The following is a 25,824-nucleotide window of genomic DNA, read 5'->3' as shown; positions in this document are numbered from 1 at the left end:
GACAGTCTCTGTCTTCTTTGATATAATGGCTTGTATCCTACTATTTGTTTTGGATGATAGAAAGACACTCCTGTCATCTGAGGAAATGGAGGCATTTTCTGCCAATTTCCCCTCTTAATGCAGGTTCCCACCTTGCCCCCCCCAATACTGCTCATGAGAGTCTTCTGACTTCCAGGAACAAACTTTCAGTTGATCTCAGTGGGCAACAGTGTGGGTGGGGCATTTTTGCTCCAATCAACAGAGAGATCTCATAGAGTACACGTTATTAACCCATTTTCCAAATGTTTGGAGTTATGAGACTCTTTCATTGCACAGTTAAGGGACTTTGTGCGACTGCTTCTGATCTGTGCTTAGCTCACACAGAGAGGCTTTTAGGCTACGTGGCACCTCTCCAATTTTCCAGGGAATTTTCCACCTGGCTTGGATGCCAGTCATGTTGAGAAGTTGATGGGTTTCTGGAATCAGGCGGCCATCTGATAGATCCAGTTGCTCCTCCAGTGCCCTCTTCAGCACATTGTTTAGCAAAAACCTATGTGATGTGTTACAGGCATTTTAGGTATCAAACCCTCTTATAAATGTGTCTACTCTTTTTAATGATTAAGGTCAGAATCATAAGACGATGTCTTTATAGGTTTTGTTAGCCAGAAGTTGTATTGCTGTAAGTTGTATTGCTTTTAAGTTGTATTGCTATAAGTTTTAATGCCTGTGGGCACAATCCAAACTATTACGTGACTATGCACGTTTCAGCTCTTCCGATCTATTTAAGAGCACCACCACGACCCTCATTCTGTGCTGTCCATATTACGTGTGCATTCATACATAAGCAGAGTATACCAAATAACTCAGATTAACTACAGAAGATTGCTTGGGAATTAGAAATGGCTTGCAATTTATAGCAAAGCATATTTATAACCCTAGGGAGACCTAATGGCATTGGAAGCTTCTGAGACAGAAATGTGTAATCCAGGACAAGTTTTCAGATTCCACCAGACTGGGGGCCTTTTAAAAATTTTCAAACTGATACTACTGTGTTTGTTAAACCATCTTGGTCAACAAGTTTGTTTGGAATGTTATGATTAATATAATATAAAAATAACTATGTGTAAAAAAATTAATATAAAATGCTAGATCCTGTGAAATAACAGCCAAGTTTATTAGCTAGTTTCATTCCATTGGACAGAATATGCTAGAGGATGCAAAATTACTCATTTCATTTTACCTAATCCCAGCCAAAACAAATATATTGAGTTTCATTAAAGTACATCATTAATTTTTAAGTTGTATTGAATTAGGAGTTTTAATTAAATATAATTTGAACACTTTATCTTTGTTTGAGAATGAAAATTAAATCTCACTTGAAAGCTGATATTGGCCAAAATAATTAAGGACATTTGTTAGCAATTTGGTGGACATAGTTTTCCTAAGAAGTCAACCTTAGGCTTTTCCCCTCCTATCTTTTTTATTACTAAATGTTTAAAAGAAGAATAATATAAATGAGTAAGCACTTGGTACAGCAAAAAGAGCCAGGAAAACAACAAAGGCACACACAAAAAACTAATGTAAATCATAGTTTGTACTTCTTGCCTTACATTTAGTTCTGGTTTAACACTGGACCAATAAATAAATGGCTCCTGTTTTGAATGAACTAATTTTAGCTGAGCGTCTCCTTCTATCCTATAAGCACTTGCAGTGTTAGTGAATCATTAATGTATTATTTGTTTAAAATACATAGTTGTATATTAACTTTATGCATTACATTTTTCAGTTAATCTTTGCTGAAGTCAGTAAAATCAGTATGGGCGATGTTATACATTTTTAGATTGGTTTCTTTTATTTTCAATGTTGTGTCCAAGTACAATTTTATATATTGCTTAGTAAATTTGTCTTTAAATTATTTGCCTAAATCAAATTTGTTTGCTTAGTAGTCTCAGGCTTGCAACCCTTTATAAACTTTCCAGGAAAAATGCCCCATTGCAAACAGTGAGACTGACTTTTTAACAGAAATACATAGAATTATACTGTCAATTCTTTTCCATACCCTTATGGAATAGTGCCTCATTATAGCTGCAAGTAGCCTGAAACTGAGACAGTAAAAATTGTGGGGTATCATATTTGATTATAAAATGTATATCATATTAGTGCCATACATATAGACCATCTCTTGACTTCCAGTAACATTGGACTAACCAATGTAATATCATTCTGCTGCCAGTATTGACCTTCAACAGTCAATATATATTTTTCAGATTTAATCTTAATATAAAATTCAGTTTATCAGTTCTGTTAGGCATTATTTGTTGTGGTGAAGAGTGCTGCAAATTCATAGTTGACTTAAGGCAACCCTTGCTGGGGTTTTCATAGCAAGAGACTAACAGGTGGTTTGCCATTGCCTGCCTGTGCAAACACAGCCAACCCTACTTAGCTTCAGAGATCTGACTAGATCAGGCTTGCTTAGACTATCCACGTCAGGGCAGGTATTATCTAATCCATAGTTGGACTAGGATTTGCGAGACCTAGGTTCAAATCTCAGTCTGCTGGGAAGCTTGCCGGGTAACTGTGACAACCTCTTTGTTTACTTCCTTTAGACTTCGGTTTAACATTAGTTGCTATTTGGATGTTACAGCAACAATGTAGTTTCACATTTTTTGCTGAGGTGATTCTTCTTTTTCAGAGAATTACTGGTACAAGTTAATACAAGTTAACATAAATCCTTTCAGTACTTAAATGCAATTTCAACCGAGACAGACACTGTTTCAGTCAGCCAACCTATGACAACTCCAACTTTGGAGTTCTTCATGTCAGTCAGACTCCTCAGTTACAACAGTTCAGATGTGTCCAGTCTACTTTGTTCAGAATGTAAGACACACTCTGGATTAAGGCCACTTTCCCCTCAGTAGCCTTAATCAAATAGCCATTTTGCTGTACCCAGTTCAGACTTTTAACTCAAGGATCCCAGAAGGGAGCAGTGACCCAGAAGGGTGCAGTTTAACACAGAAGACTGCTGCAGAAGGGAGGAAGCCAGAAAGTTGCCGTTTGTGCAGTGTAGCTCCACTTCTGCTGCATAAGGTCCAATCCCACCATTCTAGCAACTACACCAAAGTGCTGTTATCTTATTTTCTTTAAATTGTTTGTTAATGAATTCAGAAAACTGATTGTGAAGTTAAAAATCATAATGACTTACCTCCTCCCCTATAGAGGTAAGTGGTTATGATTACTATCCCCTTTTCTATTCATCTCTGGAGAGCTATTCAAACATTGTGCTTCAGCAACTCTGCTCTTCCCTAAAATGGGATTTGTTCTGCCTTTACATATTTTTTCTTAAAACTGAATGGGGGGGGGAATATACCCCATGAGTATGTGGTAACATGAAGTCGAAAATTTGTGTTCGAAGTATTTCCTTTTTACCCTTCTCCCCACTTGCAGTCATAGGTCCCAAGCTTGTATCCACTTAACTTCAGCAAGTTTGCTATGTATCTTCTAAACTTGAATTTTGAATGGCATGTTATTGAATTTATAAATATTTAAGGGATAATCTGTGTTACCAATCATACCTCTTCTTTGTTAAGTATTATGTCTCTCTGAACCTGAACACTGTTATACCAGAACAACTATTATAATACTGTTAATGTTTCTAAGTATTAAGAAAGTATGTTAATACGAACATAAGTACTGTATTTTTTTTAAACACTACTTAGTTACTGATTGACCTTAGAACAAATAGAACTACAATCTTTACTACTTGTTAAGGTACAACACTGGATCACACCCATCGTTCTTTTTACAACTTTCTTTGAAAGCTGATATAATCTTAGTTAATTCATCCAGACTCTTCTCTTTATCAAGATTCAGGCTTCAGGTACTATGAATAAAAACAAAAGATGGAGTAGGATTCCTTTACAAGGGTGTTGTTCATTTTGTTTGCTTTTTTTGTTTCCTAGAACTTTGCTGTGTGTGAGGGTAACATTTAGAAATCTTCAGGCTTAAACAGTGGCACATATTTATTTTTGATTACAAGTTAAATAAAATGCAGGTCGATTGCCAAGTTAATGTCAAGTTCCGTAGTGAGAAGCAGATGTAAACAGTATTGATTCTTAGGTTTTTCATAGGGCAAAAAAAGGTTGATTATAAACTTACAGTGTGAATCTTTATATTGAGAACATGGATTGGACTTCTCTTGATTTTTGAAAGATGGGGAACATAAACCAACATGAACCAAGGCCCCGATACTGCCTCAGTAGTGTTGAGAATGTCTTATCTTTGCTTTTGGTTTTCAGTCATTGGGGAGGGCCAATAGGACTGCTGAGTTTATATCAGCTGAGGTATGAGATTATTAGAAATATTAATTGTAATACTAATCTAGTGAGTTAAAACTGAACATACTTCAAGTTAAACAATTGTAATTTAGAATTAGCCGTTGGATTTTTTTTGTATTTTGTGTAATAATACATGCTGATCTGTTTATCAACTTTACCTTCAACACAGTGCAAAATGATCTATCTCTAGCTCTCAGTAATCCTGCTATAGCTTATTTAGATCTCTAAAAGACTCCTGTCATAGAGGGCTAGTAAGAGTTGCCTTTGGAGAAATTGAGGATTGTATTCAGCATATTATTTTTATCCATCAAACCTCTTTCTATAATCAGACATTTGAATGGCATGTCTATGACATTAACAAGGCAACAACCCACTTGTGGAATTGGCAAGAGTTTTTTTTTATAAAAAACTTAATTCCTTACAGGAGTTTTTAGTGTAGAGAGAAACTGTATTTTTAAAATGCTTATATCAGTATTTACAATTTATTGCAAGCTATACATTACTTTTGAAAATGTACACCATTTTGTTTAAATAAAGAGCTCTATTCACACCCTGGTTAAGATAAGTCATTGTGTATTTAAGCCTTTTAGTGGGATTCATGCTGCAGTTTATCTCTAAGTAAGTCATATTGAAATTAATGAGACTTTTAACCAGCTTAGAATCACACTGTAAACCATTTTGTATCTTGGCATTTAAATGTGTTTAATTGTGTGTTTTAAATTGTTGGGCACATATGATGTCTGTGTCCTGCAGGTTTTGCTGTTAACTTGAGTTTACAGAGATAAGGTGGGGTATAACTATTTTAAATAAATACATTTTATTTTTTATTGTCCAGTTTATCTATATTATTGATGCACTCTGGAATACAAAGTATCATTTGGAATTTTCAGAAATCTATGTGGTATGGAATATTTTCAGCATTTTAAATTATTTACATACCAAGTTTATATCCTGCCATTTTTCTTTTATAAAGTCATCCAAGACAGTTCATAACAAATAGATTGGGATATATACTGCAGCAGGTTTAAATTTATGCCAAAATATCGAACATTTTGTTGTAGGAAAATGTCAACCTTTTTAAAATAAAGCCCTGAAGTAATGTCTCCTGAAATTCTTAATTTCTGGACTATCAGTAGATTTGCAAGATTAAGGCAATATCAGAAACTGGAATGCTAAACAAAATTTTGTAATATATCCACAGACGTACAGAGGTTTTAGATAGTACAATTTTTTGGAAATGGATCAAATATTTTTGGTGTAACTGTTAGAGGGTGATACTGATAAGATTCCCAAGCGAATATAAAAACACTTCTGAAGTTAAGCCCCATACCACTGCCAGTAGCAAACGTGAAATTTTAATAAAGACTAATTAAATGCATAACCTTGATCTAGGGAATTATTTTTGGTTTTTTGTGCCTGCATTTATTTTTTACAAGGGGTTGTCATTTATTTAATTTTAATATGGTGGCACCTGTTTGGCTATAGATAAGTTTAAAAGAGCAGGTTAGTAGTCAGCTAGCAGAATGTGTACATAAACAGAGAGGAGAGAGTGCTCTAAATGGCAAGCAAATTTGATTGGCTTAAAAATTATAACAAATATCCTGCTTTTTGAGCTGATTCCAGTGGCTCTCTGATCTTTGCATTGGTAACCATGTGCCCCCCTTGAGAGGTAATCTTACAAAACGGGCTTCAGTGCTTTTCTTTCATTTTAAAGACCTTTCCAAGGTCAAACAAAGAAAATTATACTGAGTACACAGTAAAAGAACTTGTGTTTTAATTATGAGTTTTCTAAGTCACAACCATTGCAACTGAAATATAGCCAGTATAGCCACTTGCTTCTGGCAAATACAGACCAGTTTGTGGATGACTGAATTGCTTTTTGTGAAGCTGGATAGAAATGTTACATTTATACATATAAAGTGCAGAAATAAAATGAAGGCTATTACTAGTGATACCAAATAGTTCTAATAATCATATCTAATTTTCAATCAAGACATAAAATATGGATTTTAAAAAATCCACAAAACAGGATTTTTCTACAGTCCTGCGGGGAAGCCCAAGTCCTACCGGGAAGCCCAAGTTTGCAAGAAAATATGAAACATTAAAAAATAAGTAAACTGTTGGCTGACAAATTGCATGTACAACAATCTAGTAACCCTTACCAGCCGCTTACTAATGTTTCCTCTTTCCTTCATGCCTATTGCAGCTTCCACTGAACACTGAGTCCGGAAACAATCCTAGGAGTTAGGGCCCAATTCCTGAGTCTGAGTTAAATGCTCCAAAATGGCCTAAAAAGTTTTGATGAATTTAGGCTCTTCAAGACTCCCATCTTGCCTGCAGTGATGTTACTAGTCATAAGGGTTTTCAGTCTTGGTGTTGTGCCTCCTAATACAGCTTGATCCTTTCCCATTTTATTACCGTTGATCATTAGATGACTGTTGGCTGGTAGCGCTGGCTGAGAGGTACATGATAGGCTTGCAGGGCTTAAGATGTATTTCTGCCTGTGTGTCTAATTATGTCAATGGCTGTGCAAAGGAGACTAGAGCCCTCCACTTAACATTTGGAAGAGATTAAGGTTATGGATCCCCCAATGCTACCTGTAACACATCTGCATCACAATGACTCCCTTGGAAGGAGCATCTGAAATTTAGCAAAACTTGCACAATGTCACTCATATTCACAACATCTCCAGTGACTGTTGTGAAATAGTACCTTGAGTAGTAACCTATCACGTTAAAATTTAGCATGTACATTTATGTTAATTCGAGGTTTTAAGCAGTTCAACTCAGTGGACAGGAGGCAAAATGCATTGTAACACGATGTTTTTCTCAAAGACAGAGAACACAATGAAAGTTAGTATGTTCAAGTTTCAATTCTATATTTTGAGTTCAAATACCATTTCAGTCCTAGCCCCTTTTTTCAAGGGCTAGGTTTGCTGTTGGTCCCCTTGCTTCACATTGGTTCTGGGGGGATGCCGTTCCCTTGCTTCAGTTTGGATCTGTTGTGCTTTCCCAGGAATGAGCTTGCATTGGGAGTGTACTTCTGGCCCCTGGCATCCTTGCCTTTGTGTGTTCATGCTCCAAGAAGCAGCTTCAAAACTTATCATACAGAAAAATAGAGAGTGTTTGGGCAGCTAGTTCAGGAGGCACTTGGGTTTTAGGGAAGGGGCATCAGCAGGGCTGGATCTAGAGTTGCTGGCGCCCGGGGCAACCCTGCGTGCTCACGCTCCCGGCGTGGCGTGATGGCGTCATTTTGGTGACGTCATCACACACGGCGGCGGAAGCAGCGAGCGGGGCTGGGAAGCCGCCTGCGCCATTCGCCTCCTCGCAGGTGAATGGCGCGGGTGGCCTCGCACCCCCCACACTGCCTTTCGCCTGCCCCGCAGGACGGGGCGGCTGGCTTTTTATGCACCCCCTGTCCTGCAGGGCAGACAAAAGGCCCCCCACACTGCCTTTCGCCTGCCCCGCAGGACGGGGCGGCTGGCTTTTTATGCACCCCCTGTCCTGCAGGGCAGACAAAAGGCAGCGGGGGGGGGGGGCTGCGAGGCCGCCCGCGCCATGCGCCTGCCCCGCAGGACAGGGGGCGGCCAGTTGCCCCCTCTCCTGCGGGGCAGGCGAATGGCATGGGTGGCCATGCTGCCCTTTGCCTGCCAGCAGGACAGGGGGTACGCAGCAAGCCAGCTGCCCCCTGTCCCGCGGTTCAGACAAAAGGCAGTGCAGGAGGTTGCGAGGCTGCCCGTGTGCAGCTGGCAGCTGCTCCCGGCGCCCCCTCCCTGGCGGCGCCGGGGGCAGACTACCCCCCTGCCCTCCTTGATCCGGCCCTGGGCATCAGTTCTTTTGAGCTTTCCCAGCAATACACTTGCATTAGAAAGCATGCCTTGGTCGTGTGTGTTTGTGCCTCAGGAAGCAGCTTGGAAACTTTCTCGTCTTAGGGAACAATGGAGAGTAGTTGGGCAGCTTGGTGAGGAGGCACTTGGGTTTTGGGTGTGGCATCAGTTTGGTTCTGTTGGGCATTCTATGTGTGAAGCTTGTATTTGAGAATGTGCCTTAGCCGTGGCAGCTTTACCCCGCTGTGTTTCTGCAGTGGGAGTCAACTTTAACTTTCCCCCTGTAGTAGAAACAAATGGAGTGGCTGGGGACCACTTCATCAGGGGCCTGTAGAATTGGACCCTGGGGTCCAGTCTTCCTGAAATTTTGAAGATCTTTAGAGGACAGTCAGGAATAAGTTCCATGCATGTTTGGAACAGTTATTTTGAAAAATGATCCCCGCAGTAGCCACCGGATTGATTTCCACATAGGGAATAATGCCAAATTAAACCAAATTTCTCTGACCTACCCAAGCTGCATCAAAGTATCGGCCCTGGATTCTTGGGACACCTGAATCCTGGATCCAGATTTGCTGGGGGGTTTTTGGTGCATACCCCTAATTAGAAGGTGGTAGGATGTATTTGGAAAATTCCTGCTTAGTTCTGTTCTAGTTAGAGAAATATCATTTCCTTTAGAATATGTTGCCTGTGCTGTTGCTATGGGTAACGTTTTAAGGATATTTATTTAAATACTTATATTTTGCTACCTTTTGTCCAGAAAAGGCCTTGAAATTGGCTTGCAACATTAATATTAAATAGTGTTATAATTAATTATATCAGTATAAACTACAGTAGATGCAAATAACCATCAAACTACGAATTAGCAGCATAAAAATAAAATGCAACAAACTTGAGGATAATAAAGGCTTGATAGAAAAGATGCAATTTCAGAAATTATCTAAAAGTAACAGATTAGGCCTTGGAAAGAGTCTATCTACGGTCTTCAGTGCAGTTCCACACTAGAACCTGCGCTTGCGCAGACCAGCCACTTGGAACAGGAATTTCTTTAGCTTATAGGCTATTAAGGGTAGGTGAGCTCCCCCTCAGACCACTCCAAGCTGGTTTCTCCCACCGAAACGGTCACATGATTGGATTCTTTCTCCAGTTTGGTTTTTGCTGTCTGCTGTTTTAGGCTGTCTGGTGTTTGCCTTTTTTTCTAAACAAAATAGTTTCTTAATAGTTAGTTTAGTAGTTATTTAGTTAGTTGGTAGTTAACCGTAAATATTTGATATTACTTCATTACAGAAGTTCTACAGAGGGTGGAAATGGTGAGTTGCAATTAATTTTGAATTGGCGCCCCCCCCCCCCTCGATCCACATCTTGAAAGCTATCAAAATGGTGGACAGGTCTTTATTTTAAAAATATGCCAAATGCAGTACCAAAATGGCCAAGACTGATGGCCATTCATTGTGCTTGGTGTGCTTGGACAAGAGCCACACTGTGGAAAGATGCAAGCACTGCCAGTTATTTACCTCAGAGGCAAGAGGGGATCGGGCTTCCCGGCTAAAAGCAATGCTTTGAGAAAAGGCTATGTTCAGGGCCAGTAGCCCAGCAGTAAAGGTATCTGCCCCGGCAGAGTGCTCAGCTCGATCAACATCCGAACCAGTGCCGGAGTCTGCAGCATCATCAAATCCAAGGTCAGCCGGAGCACCGTTGGATCCAAAGGCTCAACCCCGAGGCTGATTGCATCGATGCTTGCGGTGGCAAGAAACTTCAGCATCAGTCCGATCAGCAGCAAGTGTCATACAGCTGGAGAACAGCCCCCTTAGATCTCAAAGTGGGGCTTCAAGATCACCGGTGTTGACTGGAACCGAGGAGGCTCTTTCTAATACGCAGCCAAAGAAACATAAGGACAAATTGAAATATGGGGGAAAACCATGACACAGATCTCAGAACCATGCCAAGTCCCTGGTTCTTGTACCTACTTCTGTCTTGGAGGCAAAGACTCTAATAACCTATGGAAGGTCAAGCTCAAGATCCCCAGAATCTGGTGATGAAGCCAGGGTGGCGATGGGACACCACCGGGAGATGTACCCAACTACTTAGCAGATGCATCACCTATTCCACTGTCTGTTGTGGTATCCCCTAACTCTTACCCATATGTACCCTCCGCTTCGGAACATTCAGTTCCAAGGAAGTCATCACACCAGCCGGATCCAAACCGGTACCCTCAGGCACATACCATCACTTCCAACCCTAGGTTAGAATTAGAATCAGAACCAGATGTCATAGATACAGAACGTAGCCCAAGTTTTATATCGGATCCATCACCGGAGGAGACAGTGGGCTATTCGGAATGGAACTCATCCAATCCTGATTTTAAGCTATATGCTGAGCAGATGCCTGCATGGCGAAATCACTTAATATTGATGTTTCAACTGTGCAACAAAAACCAACAGACAGTACATTGTCAGGGAAATCATGGAGAACTTGTGTCAGAAGCCAGTGTCAATACCTGCAACAACAAAAAAGGTGGAGACCCTTTATAAAATCAAGCAGGATAAATGCTCTTACCTCTCCACACACCCTCCTGATTCTTTTATGATTGCAGAAGAACTCCAAGGTAAACACAGACAGGGTAGTCTCGCAGCACCTATTAAGATGGCAAATTATCTAGCTATAATGAGTGGCTATCTAATATTTTTGTGGCAAAAGATGGCTGCCTTTATGGAAGTCTTGCCAGATGACAAGGAACCTCTTGCAAAGCTGATTTATGATGGCAGTGGTCATGTCAAAGCAGCAAATCAGTGCCAGTAGGCACATTCTAGATGTATCTACCAGGGGTCTGAATACCACCGCAATCCTGCGCAGACGTGCATGGCTGAGGTCAATGGCATTGCCCTTTGAGACATGTAATAAAATAGAAAATATGCTCTTTGAAGGTGCCTTCTTGTTTTCAGAGAAAACTGATGAGTATCTCTCTGACCTATCTATCACATTCCCCCCTCCTGCCCCGCTGTAAGCTCTCTAACTTAATTGCAGGGGAATTATAGCAGCACAGGAGAACTGGGGAAAGAAGGGGGCGACCTCTCCAGTCATGTGACCGTTTCAGTGGGAGAAACCAGCTGGGGGCAGTCTGAGGGGGAGGTTGTCCTCCTTAATAGCCTATAAGATAAAGAAATTTCTATTCCAAGCAGCTGTCCTGGGCTAGTGCAGTTCCCAATGTGTGTCTGCATGAAGACCTAGATGAATAACAGTTACAGGTAAGTGCAACCCTGTTTTCCATACTAAGAGAGACATTGTTTGAAAACTCACTATTATTAGCTGAGGACAATCTGACTTGGACAGTCAAAGCCCTGCATCAGTAGTTCTCCAAATAATTTTAACTTATGGGGGTGGGGTCATAGGCTTATAGATCATCCAGCACTTTGCCCAGAAAAGCTGGTACCCAGTGCAACTCAAAAATAATCTGTGTTGATGATCCCTGAAATCTGCTCTGGCTAGAAGGCAGCCTAGTTGAAGCTTTCCAGTCAAGAAATTACCAGAGCATGCATAACTGTTGGCATAGCCTCCAGGTGGTGAATCAGCCAAAGACTAAAATAACATACTCCTGGCTATGAACTGAGTGTCTGAAACCAACACAGTACTCAGAAGCACTCCCAAACTGAGAGCCTGCAGCTTGAGGGGCAATGTAATCCTAACAAGAATGGATACATTTCCCATATTCTGATAACCAGAACCCCACTCCTGCATCCCTAACACACTATGCACTCCTGGTTAAGTTTCAGTTTAGTTACCTTCGTCTAGCCTCATAGATCCGGAGGAGTTAGCCGTGTTAGTCTGTAGTCGCAAAATAGTAAAGAGTCCAGTAGCACCTTTAAGACTAACCAACTTTATTGTAGCATAAGCTTTTGAGAACCACAGTTCATCAGATGCATCTTTACTCTTTACTATTTTTGTCTAGTCTATTACTGATTTCAGGCAGTCTTTCATGGGCAATCCTATCACTCCTGATGAAGGGGGAAAGGAACAAAAATTGACTATAATTAGCATTCTACCACCGATACTCCAGGTCACTGAACAGCTCTATCCCACAATTTTTATATATGTGTTAAAAAACATAGACAATGGAGTGTATCTGTGCCAGTGGTCCAGGATACCATGGTCAGTGGTATTTAAAGCTATGAAGAGATCCAGAAGAATTAAGACAAGTAGCTTTATTCCTATCTGTCTCCTGACTAAGACAATTTTCTGGATTCCAACCAATGGCCAGATAGAAATGGACCTGGATAATCAATTACATCCAAGGGCATGTGAAACTTTCCATTCAATCAGTTTGGAGAACGTTGTATTAGACCTGGCCTGTTAGTCCCTAAACTTGGATGTAATAGAGGACTTACACATGCTTCCTTAAGGGCAGTTAGTTCTTTTTTCTTTGACCAGTTATAATAGGATTGAATGTCTTTCTTAACAATGTTTTGTTTGCCAGGATAGGCAAGGAGCAGACAGGCAAGGGCTGACCCTTCTCCCCATCCTTAGATGTTATGAGCCACAACTCGCTAATGCAATTGAGCAAGAGGCTTTGGATATTGCTGTTTTCTGTCCTTAAAGCAGATTCCAGTTTGGAATGGGCGTGAGTGATTTTAGCTGCAAAATGATCTGCAGAAATAGTAATGGAGTGGTACTAAAGGTTTTAAAGCCCATGGTATGTGAGGGCTCAGTTGAATGAATCCCCTTACCACCTGCATGAAATAACGCAGATGCAACAGGGTCAGAAAAAAGAAAAAAATATTCTGCTGTTAACTGCCACTCGGCGCTCCTGTCTTGTCCAGAACAGTGGGGTAGTCGATACACTAACTTAATCCCAATGCTGTCTAGGTTGATGAGATCAAGATACAAGTGCATGAGCACACACACACAAATAGATTATATCTTGGACTAATAAGGAAAGGAGAAGCTTCATGTATTACAGAAACCCCAATTCCTTGCTTTGCTTATTCTGTGCTGGAGAGCCCAACTGACGCACCACTAGAGGATTGTACAGAGCTAACACCTTTGTAAATTAATCACAATTACTGGCTAGATGATTCATCTGCTTTCCCTGGGTTACCAACAATGGAAAAGGAAAGGTAGACCACTCTCACTAGGCTAAAAGCACTCTCTCTAACTCAATGTACCTGCATTCAGTACCATAACAGAACAAGGCCTGACCTTCATGAAACATACATAGCAATATTCTTAATACATCCAGGATATCCTGCTCACTGCACAGTCTAGCCCTAAAAGATGAACCTAAGGGATAAATGTCTTTTGTGTTGCCCTTTGGTGGCAAACTACATCTGTGTAAGGCTTAATAATCCAATGCATTTGTCCAAGGACATGCCAAGTCTTTCCCCAGGAGCAGATGCATTCTGGAGCTGCTGGCTGCTCTTGCTGGTCACTAGTGGGCAGATGCAAACAAAATGGAGGGGGGGGCACAGGGCAACAGTCCTGCCCCTCTTCTGATGTGTAAGAACTGTCCTGAAGCAGCCTAGACTAGGGCATGGAAGACTGCAGCTTCAAATCCCCACTCTTCTGTGGAAGATTGCTGAGTGACCTTGGGCCACTCACACACACTTAAACCTAAACTACCTTATTGGGTTGTTGTGAGGATAAAATGAAAGAGACAAGAATGTTAAGCCCCTTTGGGTCCCCATTAGGGATAAATGTAGGGTATAAGTGAGGTAAATAGCCCCCATGGAGGAACGTGCCCAATCAGAAACAAGGTTTGGGCAGCTGACACCACTTCTAGGTGAGGAAAACAGTCCTCCTATCCCAAACATAGGCACTAACTGAGTCTGCCCATGAATGAGCAGGTGTCAAAAATAAAGGGGGTAGGACTCAACGTGGCAAAAATCTCATCTCACCAGCTGTATGAAATTGCAATTAGTGATCCTAAATATTACATCTAAAAATATATATTGTCTTTTATTTAAGGCAAGCCATGGTTATTTTTTGTTACAGTTTTACTTTGCCATTTCTTGCATGCTTGTATAGGAAATTGATAGTGTGTTTAGAAGAATAGTGATTAAAGTACCACTTACCTTGGTTCTGTTTCTAATTGTCTCTTGCCACTGTAATGTTGGATCTTTGACCAGGATAATATATTCTGCCAGTTTATAAGGAAAAAAAGCTGTCATTTCAGTTCAGCACACCTTCAATTTCCTTTTCAAAATCTTTGTACACTGGTAGCTATGCTTCTGCTATAAAAACATTAGTGAACTGACTACATGCCAAAAAACTGTCAACTTTATAAGCAATGAGCATGTGTAGATTAAATTAAAATGTCCTGATACAAGAGGATTAATTCTGGCCATGTAGAAATCGTCAAAAGACTATCTGGTTTTAAATTAAATGATATTCTATGGAAGTTTCTCCAATAAGGATGATCACACAGGGACTAATATTGTAGCTGGTATTTAAAATGAGTGCTTACAATTTGTGAAGGATTATTCTGTCATATTATATACTAAGGATCACCCTGGAGTCCTTATTATACTATGTATGTAAACCACGGAGAGTCCCTTCTGCACTGACTGTAGTAATAGTTTAATCACACTACCCACATGGCTTTTAAACTCTATCTCTTGTTCAAGAAGATGGCAAATAATAACCCCATAATCTAGCAGGCTTATGTTTTTGGAAAGCAAAGTTCACGAGGTTCTTCTAAAGAAAACTATGGGTGAGCCAAATGCAATGTTAGCGTTGAGTGCTCAAGAATGGTAAAAGTATACCTAACAGAAGTTTGTAATTTTTTGCAGGTAATAGCTCTAGCAGATGCAGCTGAAGAAAACCAAGCCAATATGTTCCAGGCATTCACAAAGCTAAAAAGTGCCACCCAGCTGGTAATTCTGCTTATTAGCCTGTGGCAGAAATTGAGTGCTGACCAAGTTGCTATTCTGGAAGCTACATTTTTGCCATTAACACAGGATACTCAAGAACTGGTAAGAATCTGCTAGGTTTACTGAAAATCTGGAAAAGCACTAAAACTATAATTATCATGGGCTTCCCAGCATGTTCTATTAAAGAAGGATTTTAAAAAAATGAAAGTTCATGTCCTGTTAATTTTTTTTAATATGAGGAGAGGGGATGTAGGTTGTTTTTAGAGTGTCTTGCTGGTGTATATGGTACTATAAGTATTTTACAGCATGTAGTTGTTTATTCAAACTGGGATTTCTTTTCAGTTTGCTTCAGAACCAGATTAACCATTAGGGTGGGGAGGTGGGCTGCTTCAGGCAGCAGATTTGGGGCTCTGTTATTAAAAGGCACAAATAAATTACTTTGTGGGCATTGTGTGGCTTTTCTGCATCAAAATGCCTTGAGCTAGCTATGATGCTTTCTAAACCATATTTCAATAATATTGATTGCCCCCCACCCCCGAGATGTATAGTTTGTACACCTGAGAATAGCTCCTAATCGTACCGGGAATACTAGTTGAGTCTTTTACCTCATCTGGTAAGAAGGTCTCTGCCCTTCTATATCAGATTTTTTCCCCTGAAAATGCAAGTATTGGAAGTATGTTGAAATATTTTTAGCTTTTTCTCTCCCTCTCATGAACAGGGTTCATGAATGGGACACCCAGAAGGAATTATTGGGGAACATCCTTGGGAGCAGTCCTTTGAAGGATGAGGAATCACAAGCTGTTTAGTGTCAAACTGTTGGCCCAAGTGTATTCTTCCTATGCTGTTTGCCAGAGAACATCCAGGGCTATTTTATCTAGATGGCTTGGTTTTAAAAACAGTGGGCCAAGTGATGATGTATAGAATTGCTACTCACTCTGTGATTGGGGCAGCTACCCCCATAGCATTCTGGTGTAGGTCTGTCTTGGAAGACATCCGCACGATTGCAACGTGGGAATCTGTTTATACATTCACTAGGCATTATAAAGTGAACTTTCTGTCCTTGGTGGCTGCTGCCTTTGGACAGCAGATTCTGCAGCTGGTGTTGAAGCATGGCCAAGCACAAACTATACTCAGATGAAACTACTGCTGTTTGGTTACATCCCAGAATTAGAGGCTCTTCCTTACCCCTGTATTTCTGAGAGGCAATGGGAAATTTTTCTTTCCTGAAATTCCCTTTCTTCAAATACAGCTTCCAAGCTACCCACCCAGAATTGTATGTTTGTTATTTATTTAAAACATTTGTATGCCACCTTTTCACCAAGTTAGGGCCATCAATGCAACATACATTAAAAAAAATTAAATCAGCTTTTACAAACAGTACATATATATAAAACAGACAATTAAAAACAAACAAGGAAGGTCACTCAATGTATGCTAGATGAAACAAAACAGTCTTCATAGGTTCATAGTTCATAGTTTTCTGTGGTTATGGTTGTATGTTTTTGCTCAGTTACCATATTTATTCCTGGCCAATGAATGTTTCCTGTTCTACAAGTTCCAGTCTGGGACGGTGCCCCGCCCCCCAAGCTCAAAGATTTCCCCATCTTCCTACCAGGAGGAAATGCTAATGTAGATGCAAAGACTTGCTTATGTACTTCAAGAACAATGGGAATGTACCACGTATAAAAAATTTTCTTTAATAAAACAGTTCTTATCACGGCAGATGTTATTTAAGTAACCAGTGACAAATAAGCTGTAGAATAACAATTGTGCCCAAAATTTTTTTTAAAAAAACTTTAAATTAATTTTACCCTTTTACCCTCATCATGAAAATGCAGATGATATATTAATAGTACATGTTGAATTTTGGTTATGTATTATATAGGTATATGATAGAAACGTTGATATGATAGGTCTGTAAATTTTAATTGGTCCCTTGGAAAAGAAACTAATTCTCTCAGAAGAGTGGGGTTACAGCCAAAGAACTGTGTGTGTAAGGTAAAAAAATTAATAGTCCCACTTGTGAGCTTGCCTAGAAATTCCCCCAGTACTGTAATAGGTTCTTTCTATAGTAGTAATTATGTTTGTGCAAGAGCTTTCATACATTTCCTGCACAAGTGGAACAACATATTTTATTTATTTTTATTTATGTCATTTATATTCCGCCTTTCTCACTGAGACTCAAGGCAGATTACATAGTGTGAGATTAGTACAATCAGTGGCAAGGACAAGGGCAGGCATTTCCATACAATGTCAAGAACATTTCCATAAACAATGTCATGGAGTTAAAGAATATAAGTTTACAAAGATATAGTATTAGCAAGGATCCAGTATGGGCTGAGGATTTGCTGAAACAGAACATAATCAGTTCTAGAACTTACATATTTGGATTTAGTTTCACTAATTCACTTTGCTTGCACAATGTTCTAGTGGTGCATAAAACAGTCCTTCCATAATTGGAAGACTACTTCTACGTGCATGGTTACTTATCCAGATCGTGGTGTGTATCCATAAAATATAGTATGTGTATCTGTATGTTTTGGCATGTTTTGATATGTGTGCTAGCTACTCATGATTAGAGATGGGCACGATCCGCATTATGATCGAAAAAAACCCATGATAATGGCGATCGTGCGATCATGACCCTGCGGATCGTTATCTTCCACAGCCAATGATCCAGCGACTGGGAGGGGCCTGGATTGGGGCGATCGGGCTCGGATCGGGGATCCAAACACTCAGGCGCCAGCAATCTATTCCCCTGGCAACAGAGCCAGGGGAATGCCTGAACTCTGTTTGCCCTCCTTCTGTCGCCCTGGAAACCCAAATGGAAGCCCAGCTTTCCTTGATCAGCAGGGCTTCCTTCCAACCATGGAGCAGCAAAACAGTTACCAGTTGGGAGAAGACAGCCAGGGGAGGGAGGGGGAAGAGGGTGTTCTGTAGCCATGGGCACTCCAATCTCATCCCTGCAAACCCTGATAGGCAGCTCTGACGGCCAAACACAAACACAGATGCCGCCGGCATCACCCACCGTTCCTGTATTGCTGGGAACAGCGGGGCGCCCCTCTGCTTTTGCCTCCACAATCCATGATCCACGGATCGGGAACGGGAGATGCTCGGTGCGGGTCGTTAAATCGGGATCGTTGCCGGCGCCGATCCACGATCAGCTTGATCGTTAATTTTTTTTGGATCGTGCCCATATCTACTCATGATTCCCCAAGTTGTTTGAATTCTCTTCTATTCACCTGGAATAAATCCACATCCACCAAATATGAAAGAAGACCAAGTTCTTATTTATCAGCTATCTTGAATGGAATGATTCAAAATAGCTTATGTGTTTTTTTTAATGTGAAAATACTTTGGGTTTTTCACAGTAATGCTTTGAGATGTTTTCTAGTACAACATAGGGGAAAATCTGTTTGATGCTTTAAGACAAAAAGTACTATTTTAGTACCATGATGTGTTCCCTATACATATATATCCCACAACATTCAATGTCAGATTCCAAGGCATCAGATATAAGTGCTGGAATGATGTGCTAAATTGAAAACCTGAAATTGATGGTGGATTTTGGAGCAAAAAGCATTTTCCCAGGATGCTACAATAATTCCATACTGAAGTTATTACAGTACCACAGAAATCTGAATGTAATTTAAAGTGCAGGGTGTGGGGGGCACTTTTGACATTCCAGTGATGCCTTCAGACAGAAGCTTCCAGTTGTGTTCAGGTTTCCCCACAAGCAGTTGAGTGGAACTTTGGTGGGAGAGAACTGATGATTTTTATTTTACTCTTTAATCAGTTCTGCGTCTTGATTGGGTATGTGTTTCTGCCATAGAATTTTACTTGGCATAGTGTGTGTCCTGTAATAGTATTTTCCATGTATTAAACAGTAGGGAATGGCAATCTTAAATGGCATCCTCACCGCCGATACATAACCATTCAGAACAGAACACACAGCCTCTTGTATTCTGGACATTTATTTAACATAAGAATGTTTCAGAGTATAGTCCTTATCACTAAGTAATATTTAATTGGCATCATTGTTAAATGCTTTAAGTAGCTTTGGTTGGCATAGATATGTAAAGGTTAAAAGAGTAGCAATTATTTTAAAATGTTTTTGAAAAGTACAATGTGGGCTATTATTTTATATAGTGTGTGTATAATTTAGGATGTGTTTCTGTTTTGTACTATTTATAAAGATCAGTCACATTAGTCATACAGTGTAAAATATGGTTGTTGAGGGGGAAGTTCATTCGTATTTTGGGGGGGGTGATATTTTGGGTGGGGTTTTTTGGATATAATTTTTATTTTATAAATAATTTATATTGATGGTTGTTGTGGGTTTTCTGTGGGAGAGATCTCTGTCTTTTGGTGCTACACCTCTGAAGATGCCAGCTGCTGGCGAAACGTCAGGAACTACAATGCCAAGACCACGGCAATACAGCCCGGAAAACCCACAACAACCATCGTTCTCCGGCCGTGAAAGCCTTCGACAATACATAATTTATATTATTTGAAACAATTGTATATTATGCCACATAGGTTGCATGCATTGAATGGCTTATACAAGAGTTGCCCTATTGACATTTGCCTCAGGCTTATACTATAGTTGTGTGAACTTAAAAAATATTGTTATTATCAAAAAATTCTATGGCATGTACAAGAGGAAGATGGGAGCTTTTTGAGGGGATACCTTAATGTTTGTATGTTTGTATGTATGTTTGTATGTATTTTTTAAAATCTGCCTTTTAATGGATCAAAGTAGGGACATAATTTCTGAATACAGTAACATCAAGTTTAAGACAAAAATTTGCAACGTTGTTAGGAAAGGGCACTTAGCCCAGCTAATTTAAAGGGTACAATACAAGATTGTTTTGATATCATGAATGTTTGACATCTCAGTTTGAGTTATGACTCAACCTCTGATGAGTGTACTTATTATTACTCACTTTGCTTAAAAGATTAGGAAGAAAAATGTCTGTCTGTGGTTAGAGATAAATTTTATTACTGGTAGAGGACCCTTGTATAAGTAGTGTGTACAAGCATTTAATGAAAGTAAATATTCTTTGTGGTTTGCATTATGTAAATGATGGGTCTTCTCTTTGCTTCATTCTTCTAGTCAGAATTCTAATATTTTATTTATATTTGTTAAAGATTACACAATCTATTTTAATAATAAATATTATTATACTAGCTTTGTATTTAACTTTAAAATCATGTTTTTGTAAAGGTAGTTTTTCTGTCGATGGCGAGGAAATGTTTTTGCTTTTGAGGGGATGTTTCAGTGCATAGGTAAGTTTAGCTGGGAAAAGTTAATTCAGCTTCAAAATAACAAAAGCTTTGGTCCTAGTCTGCAGGGTTTGCAGCGTTAGTCTCCTGTAGCTAAAACAACAAAGAGTCTTGTGGCACACTCAATTGTAGAATAAGCTTTCATGGGCCAGACAGAGCCCATTTTGTTAGATACATGGAAAGGGAAGTCATCTTCTAAGAGAAGTTGTAGGTTCCTTGTGGGGCACTGCAAAGGTTCTTGATGTATCCCCTAGGTCACTGTTTCCCAATCTGTGGGTCATGACCTAAAAGTGGGTCACAAAACCTCTGAAAGTGGGTTGCAGGCCAGCCATACCTAATGGCTGGCTGCTCCTTCCCTTTGCACACTTCTGTTTTTCTCCTCTCCTTCCTTTTCAGCTTCTCACATTCTCGTCTTGCACATCCTCCCATTTTGCAACAATAAAGGGGGGGGGCGGGGGCGGGGAAAGCTATCTGGTAACTAGGAACTTCACAATAGTAGGTGGAAGAAGTGGGAGTTGGAGAGTAGAAGCTGTTCAGCGCATGGAAAAGTGAGAAAAGGAGAGAAAGTGGCATGTCCTAGCACAGGCTGTCTTGATGCTGCTTCTTAGCAGCACAATCTGTTGCCCAGCCCCTTGCAGTGATTCACTGTCTTCTAACTGCTGTGGGAGATGGACCTCACTGAGCCACTTGCCACCTACCTCTTTGTTGACATCTGCCATCTTCCTGCATCTCCTTATCTGCCCCCCCTCCCCGAGCCTTCTCAGTCTCTTGGACCTGCCCTGGATGGATCACCATACAAAGTAAACTTGGACTTGTGGGTCACCTTATCAAAAAGGTTGGGAACCCCTGCCCTAGATGACATCCAACAGTACTCTTTTTTCCTGCTGGAGAAGGTGACTTCTGCCTATCTGTGTCGTCTTATCAATCAATCTCTTTGTTTATCTAGGAAGGTGATGAGAGATCTTGGAGTCATGATAGATAACTCACTAAAAACGTCAGCACAGTGTGCGACTGCCATAAAAAAAGCTAATGCTATGCTAGGGGTTATTAGGAAAGGGATTGAAAACAAATCAGCCGGTATCATAATGCCTCTGTATAAATCGATGGTCAGGCCTCATTTGGAGTACTGTGTACAGTTCTGGTTGCCACACCTTAAAAAAGATATCATAGCACTGGAAAAAGTACAGAGAAGGGCAACTAAAATGATTAAAGGGTTGGAACACTTTCCCTATGAGGAAAGATTGAGGTGCTTGGGGCTCTTTAGCCTGGAGAAAAGACGACTGAGGGGAGACATGATAGAGGTTTACAAGATAATGCACGGGTTAGAGAAGGTAGAGAAAGATGTGTTTTTCTCCCTTTCTCACAATACAAGAACTCGTGGGCACTCTATGAAATTATTGAGCAGTCGGGTTAGAACAGATAGAAGAAAATACTACTTTACACAAAGGGTGATAAACACATGGAATTCGTTGCCACAGGAGGTGGTGGCAGCTACAAGCATTGCCAGCTTCAAGAGGGGACTGGACAAATATATGGAGCAGAGGTCCATCAGTGGCTATTAGCCACAGGAGATAGATGGTATTCTCTTTGTGGGGAGGTGGTGCTCTGTTGTCTTGATGCTGGAAGGAAGGCAGTGGGAGGGCTTCTGGTGTCCTGGCCTCACTGACAGTCCTTTAGATGGCACTGGATTTCTAGCCACTGTGTGTGACAGAATGTTGGACTGGATGGGCCACTGGCCTGATCCAACATGGCTTTGCTTATGTTCTTATGTTCTTATGATGTAGTTTTAAGAATTCTCTGTGAAATCCATGGGTGTTTGTCACTTTTGATTATACTGGGGAACAGCAACCTCTCCTGAAAAATGATCCTTCCTTTTTAAAAGCCTTGAGTAATAGATCAGACCTTCCTTACAGATAGCTCCCACCTGAACCAATTACTTACCAGCAACAATAGGCATCTTAAAGGAGGGACTAGTCCTAGTGCCAACTCTGTCCTCATATCTACTCACGTGATACCATCACAAGAATCAGCATTATGAGCTATACTTAGGCATCCTCCAGGATGATATATGCAATACTGTGCATTAATGCCTTCTGCCATTTATTTTGGCCAACGGATGTATCTGTGCAGGAGAATAAATGAACACAAATCAGACATTTAAAAATGGAAGCACTCAGAAACCAACAGGGAGCATTTCAGTCTTCTTGGTTGTTCAACAATAGACTTAAAAGTTGCAGTACATCAACAGAAGAGGTTTTGATGGGAGGTTGCTGCAAGAAGCTGCTGAGTTGGAATTTGTTTTTAGATCTGATATTCTTCGTCGTGTTTTCTGTGCAGGCACACATGGGAACTGTGCATGCACAGGCCAGCTGTGAATGGATCAAAGCTCCAAAAGGCTCAAGACGGTCACCTGGCTTTTTTGCACATTTTTGAATGGGTATGGCTATTAAGGCGGGGCAAGTGGATCCCTCCCTCATTTCTTTAGCCGCTGCTGAAGGACGTGGTTCAAGCTCCTCCTCAAATCCAAGCAAGAAGAAAAGAAAGTAAGAAGAAGAATATGACTTCAAAGGCGCGCTCTTCAAGAAGTGCCTCAAGTGTGGATCCAAGATGGTCCGATCTGATAGGCACGAGAAATGCTTTATGTGCCTAAGAGAGGCACACGATACCGTATGCTGTGGCATGTGCAAGCAGTTCATGCCTAAGGCTTGACATAAATGGGAATCGTGCCTAAAAGCAGCACTATGGGAGTCAGCCCTCCTAGGTGTATCCAACTTCAAAGTTTCAAAGGCTGCTAATAAAGGACTGCAGAGTCCAGAACAGACCTCCTTGGTACCTCCAATTTCGGCTTCAAGCACCAACAATCTGAACCAGTCAGTTCCTAAAGATTCCAGCCCATCTCAGTTTTCATCCGAGCCACCATCAAAAAAAGCCAAGCACAACTCGTAATCGGCTCCCTGAGCACTCCCCCCGATTGTGCTGTACGTGATCCCCTTAAACAGTTTTTAGTTCACAATAAACAGAAAGGGAACAGGAAAAGATGAAGAGTTGTGATCCAGCCACAAAATCAGTAATGTCTTCTGGATAGTATAAGACTGAAGATCTCATCTTATTCTCATAGCCAAACCAAAATATGTGCTCATATGGGTTGGCCATTTGCAGAAATATGGGTTCAGAACACTGGCATTGTGTTTGTTTGTTTTTTGCAGAGGGTAAGGTTACTTTAAGCATCATGTTTTCTTCTGGACATGGATGGGGAAAATAGATATGCAATGGGATGTTTATCATTTATAATGATCTGTTTTATCAAAACTAGTTAATGAGATAGCTCTTAAGTGATAGAGAAAGTGATAGATGCGCGTGCTCACCCGGACTGCATGATGACGTCACTATGTGTGATGTCATCATGCAGCAAGCAGCTGCGAGCTGGCCCCATTGGTGCCACAGGCAGCTGGGATGGTGCGTGGGTGGCCTCCCAGCCCTCCCGTTCAGTTGCCCCACACCGCCCTGGCTGCCTGCTGCACCTGGCCTGCAGCTGTGTGCAGGCAGTGGCAGCGGCAGCACAGGGCAACTGAACAGGAGGGCTGGGAGGCTGCCCACTCAGACTGCCCCACTCTGCCGCTGCCAGCACGCACTCCCGGCTGGGTGCAACAGCTGCAGTCCAGGCATGGCAGGTGGCCAGGGTGGCGCATGGGCAGCTTCCTAGCCCTCCCACTCAGCTGCCAGCGCTGCTGCTGCCAGCTCTGCGGCTCAGCTCCTGCCCCCAGTGCCCCCTCCAGCACCTCAGCACTTGAGGTGGCTGCCAGGCCCGCCTCCATGGACACGCCAGCCCTGAGAGCATATCATAAGGAAAGCTAGATTAGATTTAGAAGAAGGTGGAGTGAAAATTGGTGGGAGGAATATCAACAATTTGAGATATGCCGATGACACCATATTACTGGCAGAAAATAGTGAAGACTTGAAACGACTACTGATAAAGGTTAAAGGAGAAAGCGCCAAAGCAGGATTACAGCTGAACATCAAGAAGACAAAAGTAATGATTACTGAGGAATTACACAATTTTAAAGTTTACAACGAGGAAATTGAAGTTGTTCAACATTTTCTATTCCTTGGCTCAATCATCAACCAACAGGGAGACTGCAATGAAGAAATGAGAAGATTGAGACTCGGAAGAGCAGCTATGAGGGAGCTAGATAAGATCCTTAAAGATAAAGATGTCTCTCTGGGAACCAAGATCAAGAGAATCCAAACTATGGTATTCCCCATTACTGTGTACAGAACTGAAAGTCGGACAATGAAGACAGCTGAAAGGGAAGAAAATTGATTCATTTTAAATGTGGTGCTGGAGGAGAGTTTTATGGATACCATGGACAGCCAAAAAGAAGTGAGCTCTTGATCACATTAAGCCTGAATTCTCCCTAGAAGCTAATATGATGAGACTGAGGCTATTGTACTTTGGTCACATCATGAGAAGACAAGACTCACTGGAAAAGGCAGTAATGCTAGGAAAAGCGGAAGGCAATGGGAAAAGAGGAAGACCTAGAACAAAATGGTTTGACTCAATAAAGGAAGCCATATACCAGTTTTGAATATCTGAGCAAGTCTGCTAATGATAGGCTGTTTTGAAGGTCTTTCATTCGTAGAGTCGCCATAGGTCGGAGGCGACTTGACAGCATATAACACACACAGGCTATTTAGCCTTTGATACTGTTAATTTATTGAGAAAACTAAGTTTAAAAGTGACACAAAAACTGGTAAGGCTCTCTAATCCTACCTTGCCCATCGCCCACAGAAGACTTTTAATAGTCACCCCTACCACAGGCAAAGCAAGCTTCTCTTTAGAATTGTAGCCAATATTTGCCCAGCAGAGATCCAGAGATATCTGCAAAACTGAGATTTCTCTTATAAAGAAATACTTATCTTCACTGTGTTTTTTTTTTTAAAAACCTTGTTTTCCATTAGTCTGTTTACTGGTGGTATAATTTCATTTTTTCGTGACACCTCTCATCTATACAGAGAAAAGAGATTGTAAATGCTCATTTTGTGTTAGTAATTTCAGATGTTTTACACAGCCTTTGCATTTATTGGCCTTAGAAGTAGATTTGAAGGGCAAAAAATATCTCCTGCAGTCATTTCATGGTTTGCAGGCTTCATAAAGCTTTCTCGTGAAGGACTACAACCACTTTTCAGAGTTTTATTCGGGCCTAATGTAAATGTCATTTTCTCTTCTATCTCAGCTATATTTAAGGTATTGAGAATGTCCTTCAAATTTGTGCCCTCACACCCTCTTCCTACATTAAATCCTTACTACTACTACTACTACTACTACTACTACTACTACTACTACTACTACTACTACTACTACTCCTTCCTTGTTCCAACAGCATTAACGGCTCCAGTTAACTATGGTTAGCTTTAATCATGTTTTAAATAGGGGTTTGAAAGGGAATTGCAGACACTGGTTAACCATAGGTAGTGTTAATTGTATGTTGATGAAATAATATAACCAACAGTTACTATTGAAAAGAGAAGGATATGTGGG

General features: G+C 40.8%; 1 protein-coding gene across 1 annotated transcript in view; it reads left to right on the top strand.

Moving 5' to 3' along the window:
• The window catches only part of BBS9 (Bardet-Biedl syndrome 9), a 309,282-nt gene that overhangs the window by 128,012 nt on the left and 155,446 nt on the right, over positions 1–25,824 (top strand). The window contains exon 20 of the mRNA XM_054991070.1: positions 14,919–15,101. Coding sequence (XP_054847045.1) covers positions 14,919–15,101 — 183 coding nt within the window. The remainder of the gene's footprint in view (positions 1–14,918; positions 15,102–25,824) is intronic.

The sequence above is a fragment of the Eublepharis macularius genome, chromosome 11 (genome assembly GCF_028583425.1).
Source record: "Eublepharis macularius isolate TG4126 chromosome 11, MPM_Emac_v1.0, whole genome shotgun sequence".
NCBI lineage: Eukaryota > Metazoa > Chordata > Lepidosauria > Squamata > Eublepharidae > Eublepharis > Eublepharis macularius.
Note: the sequence above shows the minus strand (reverse complement) of the source record. Positions and strands in the feature narration are given on the sequence as shown.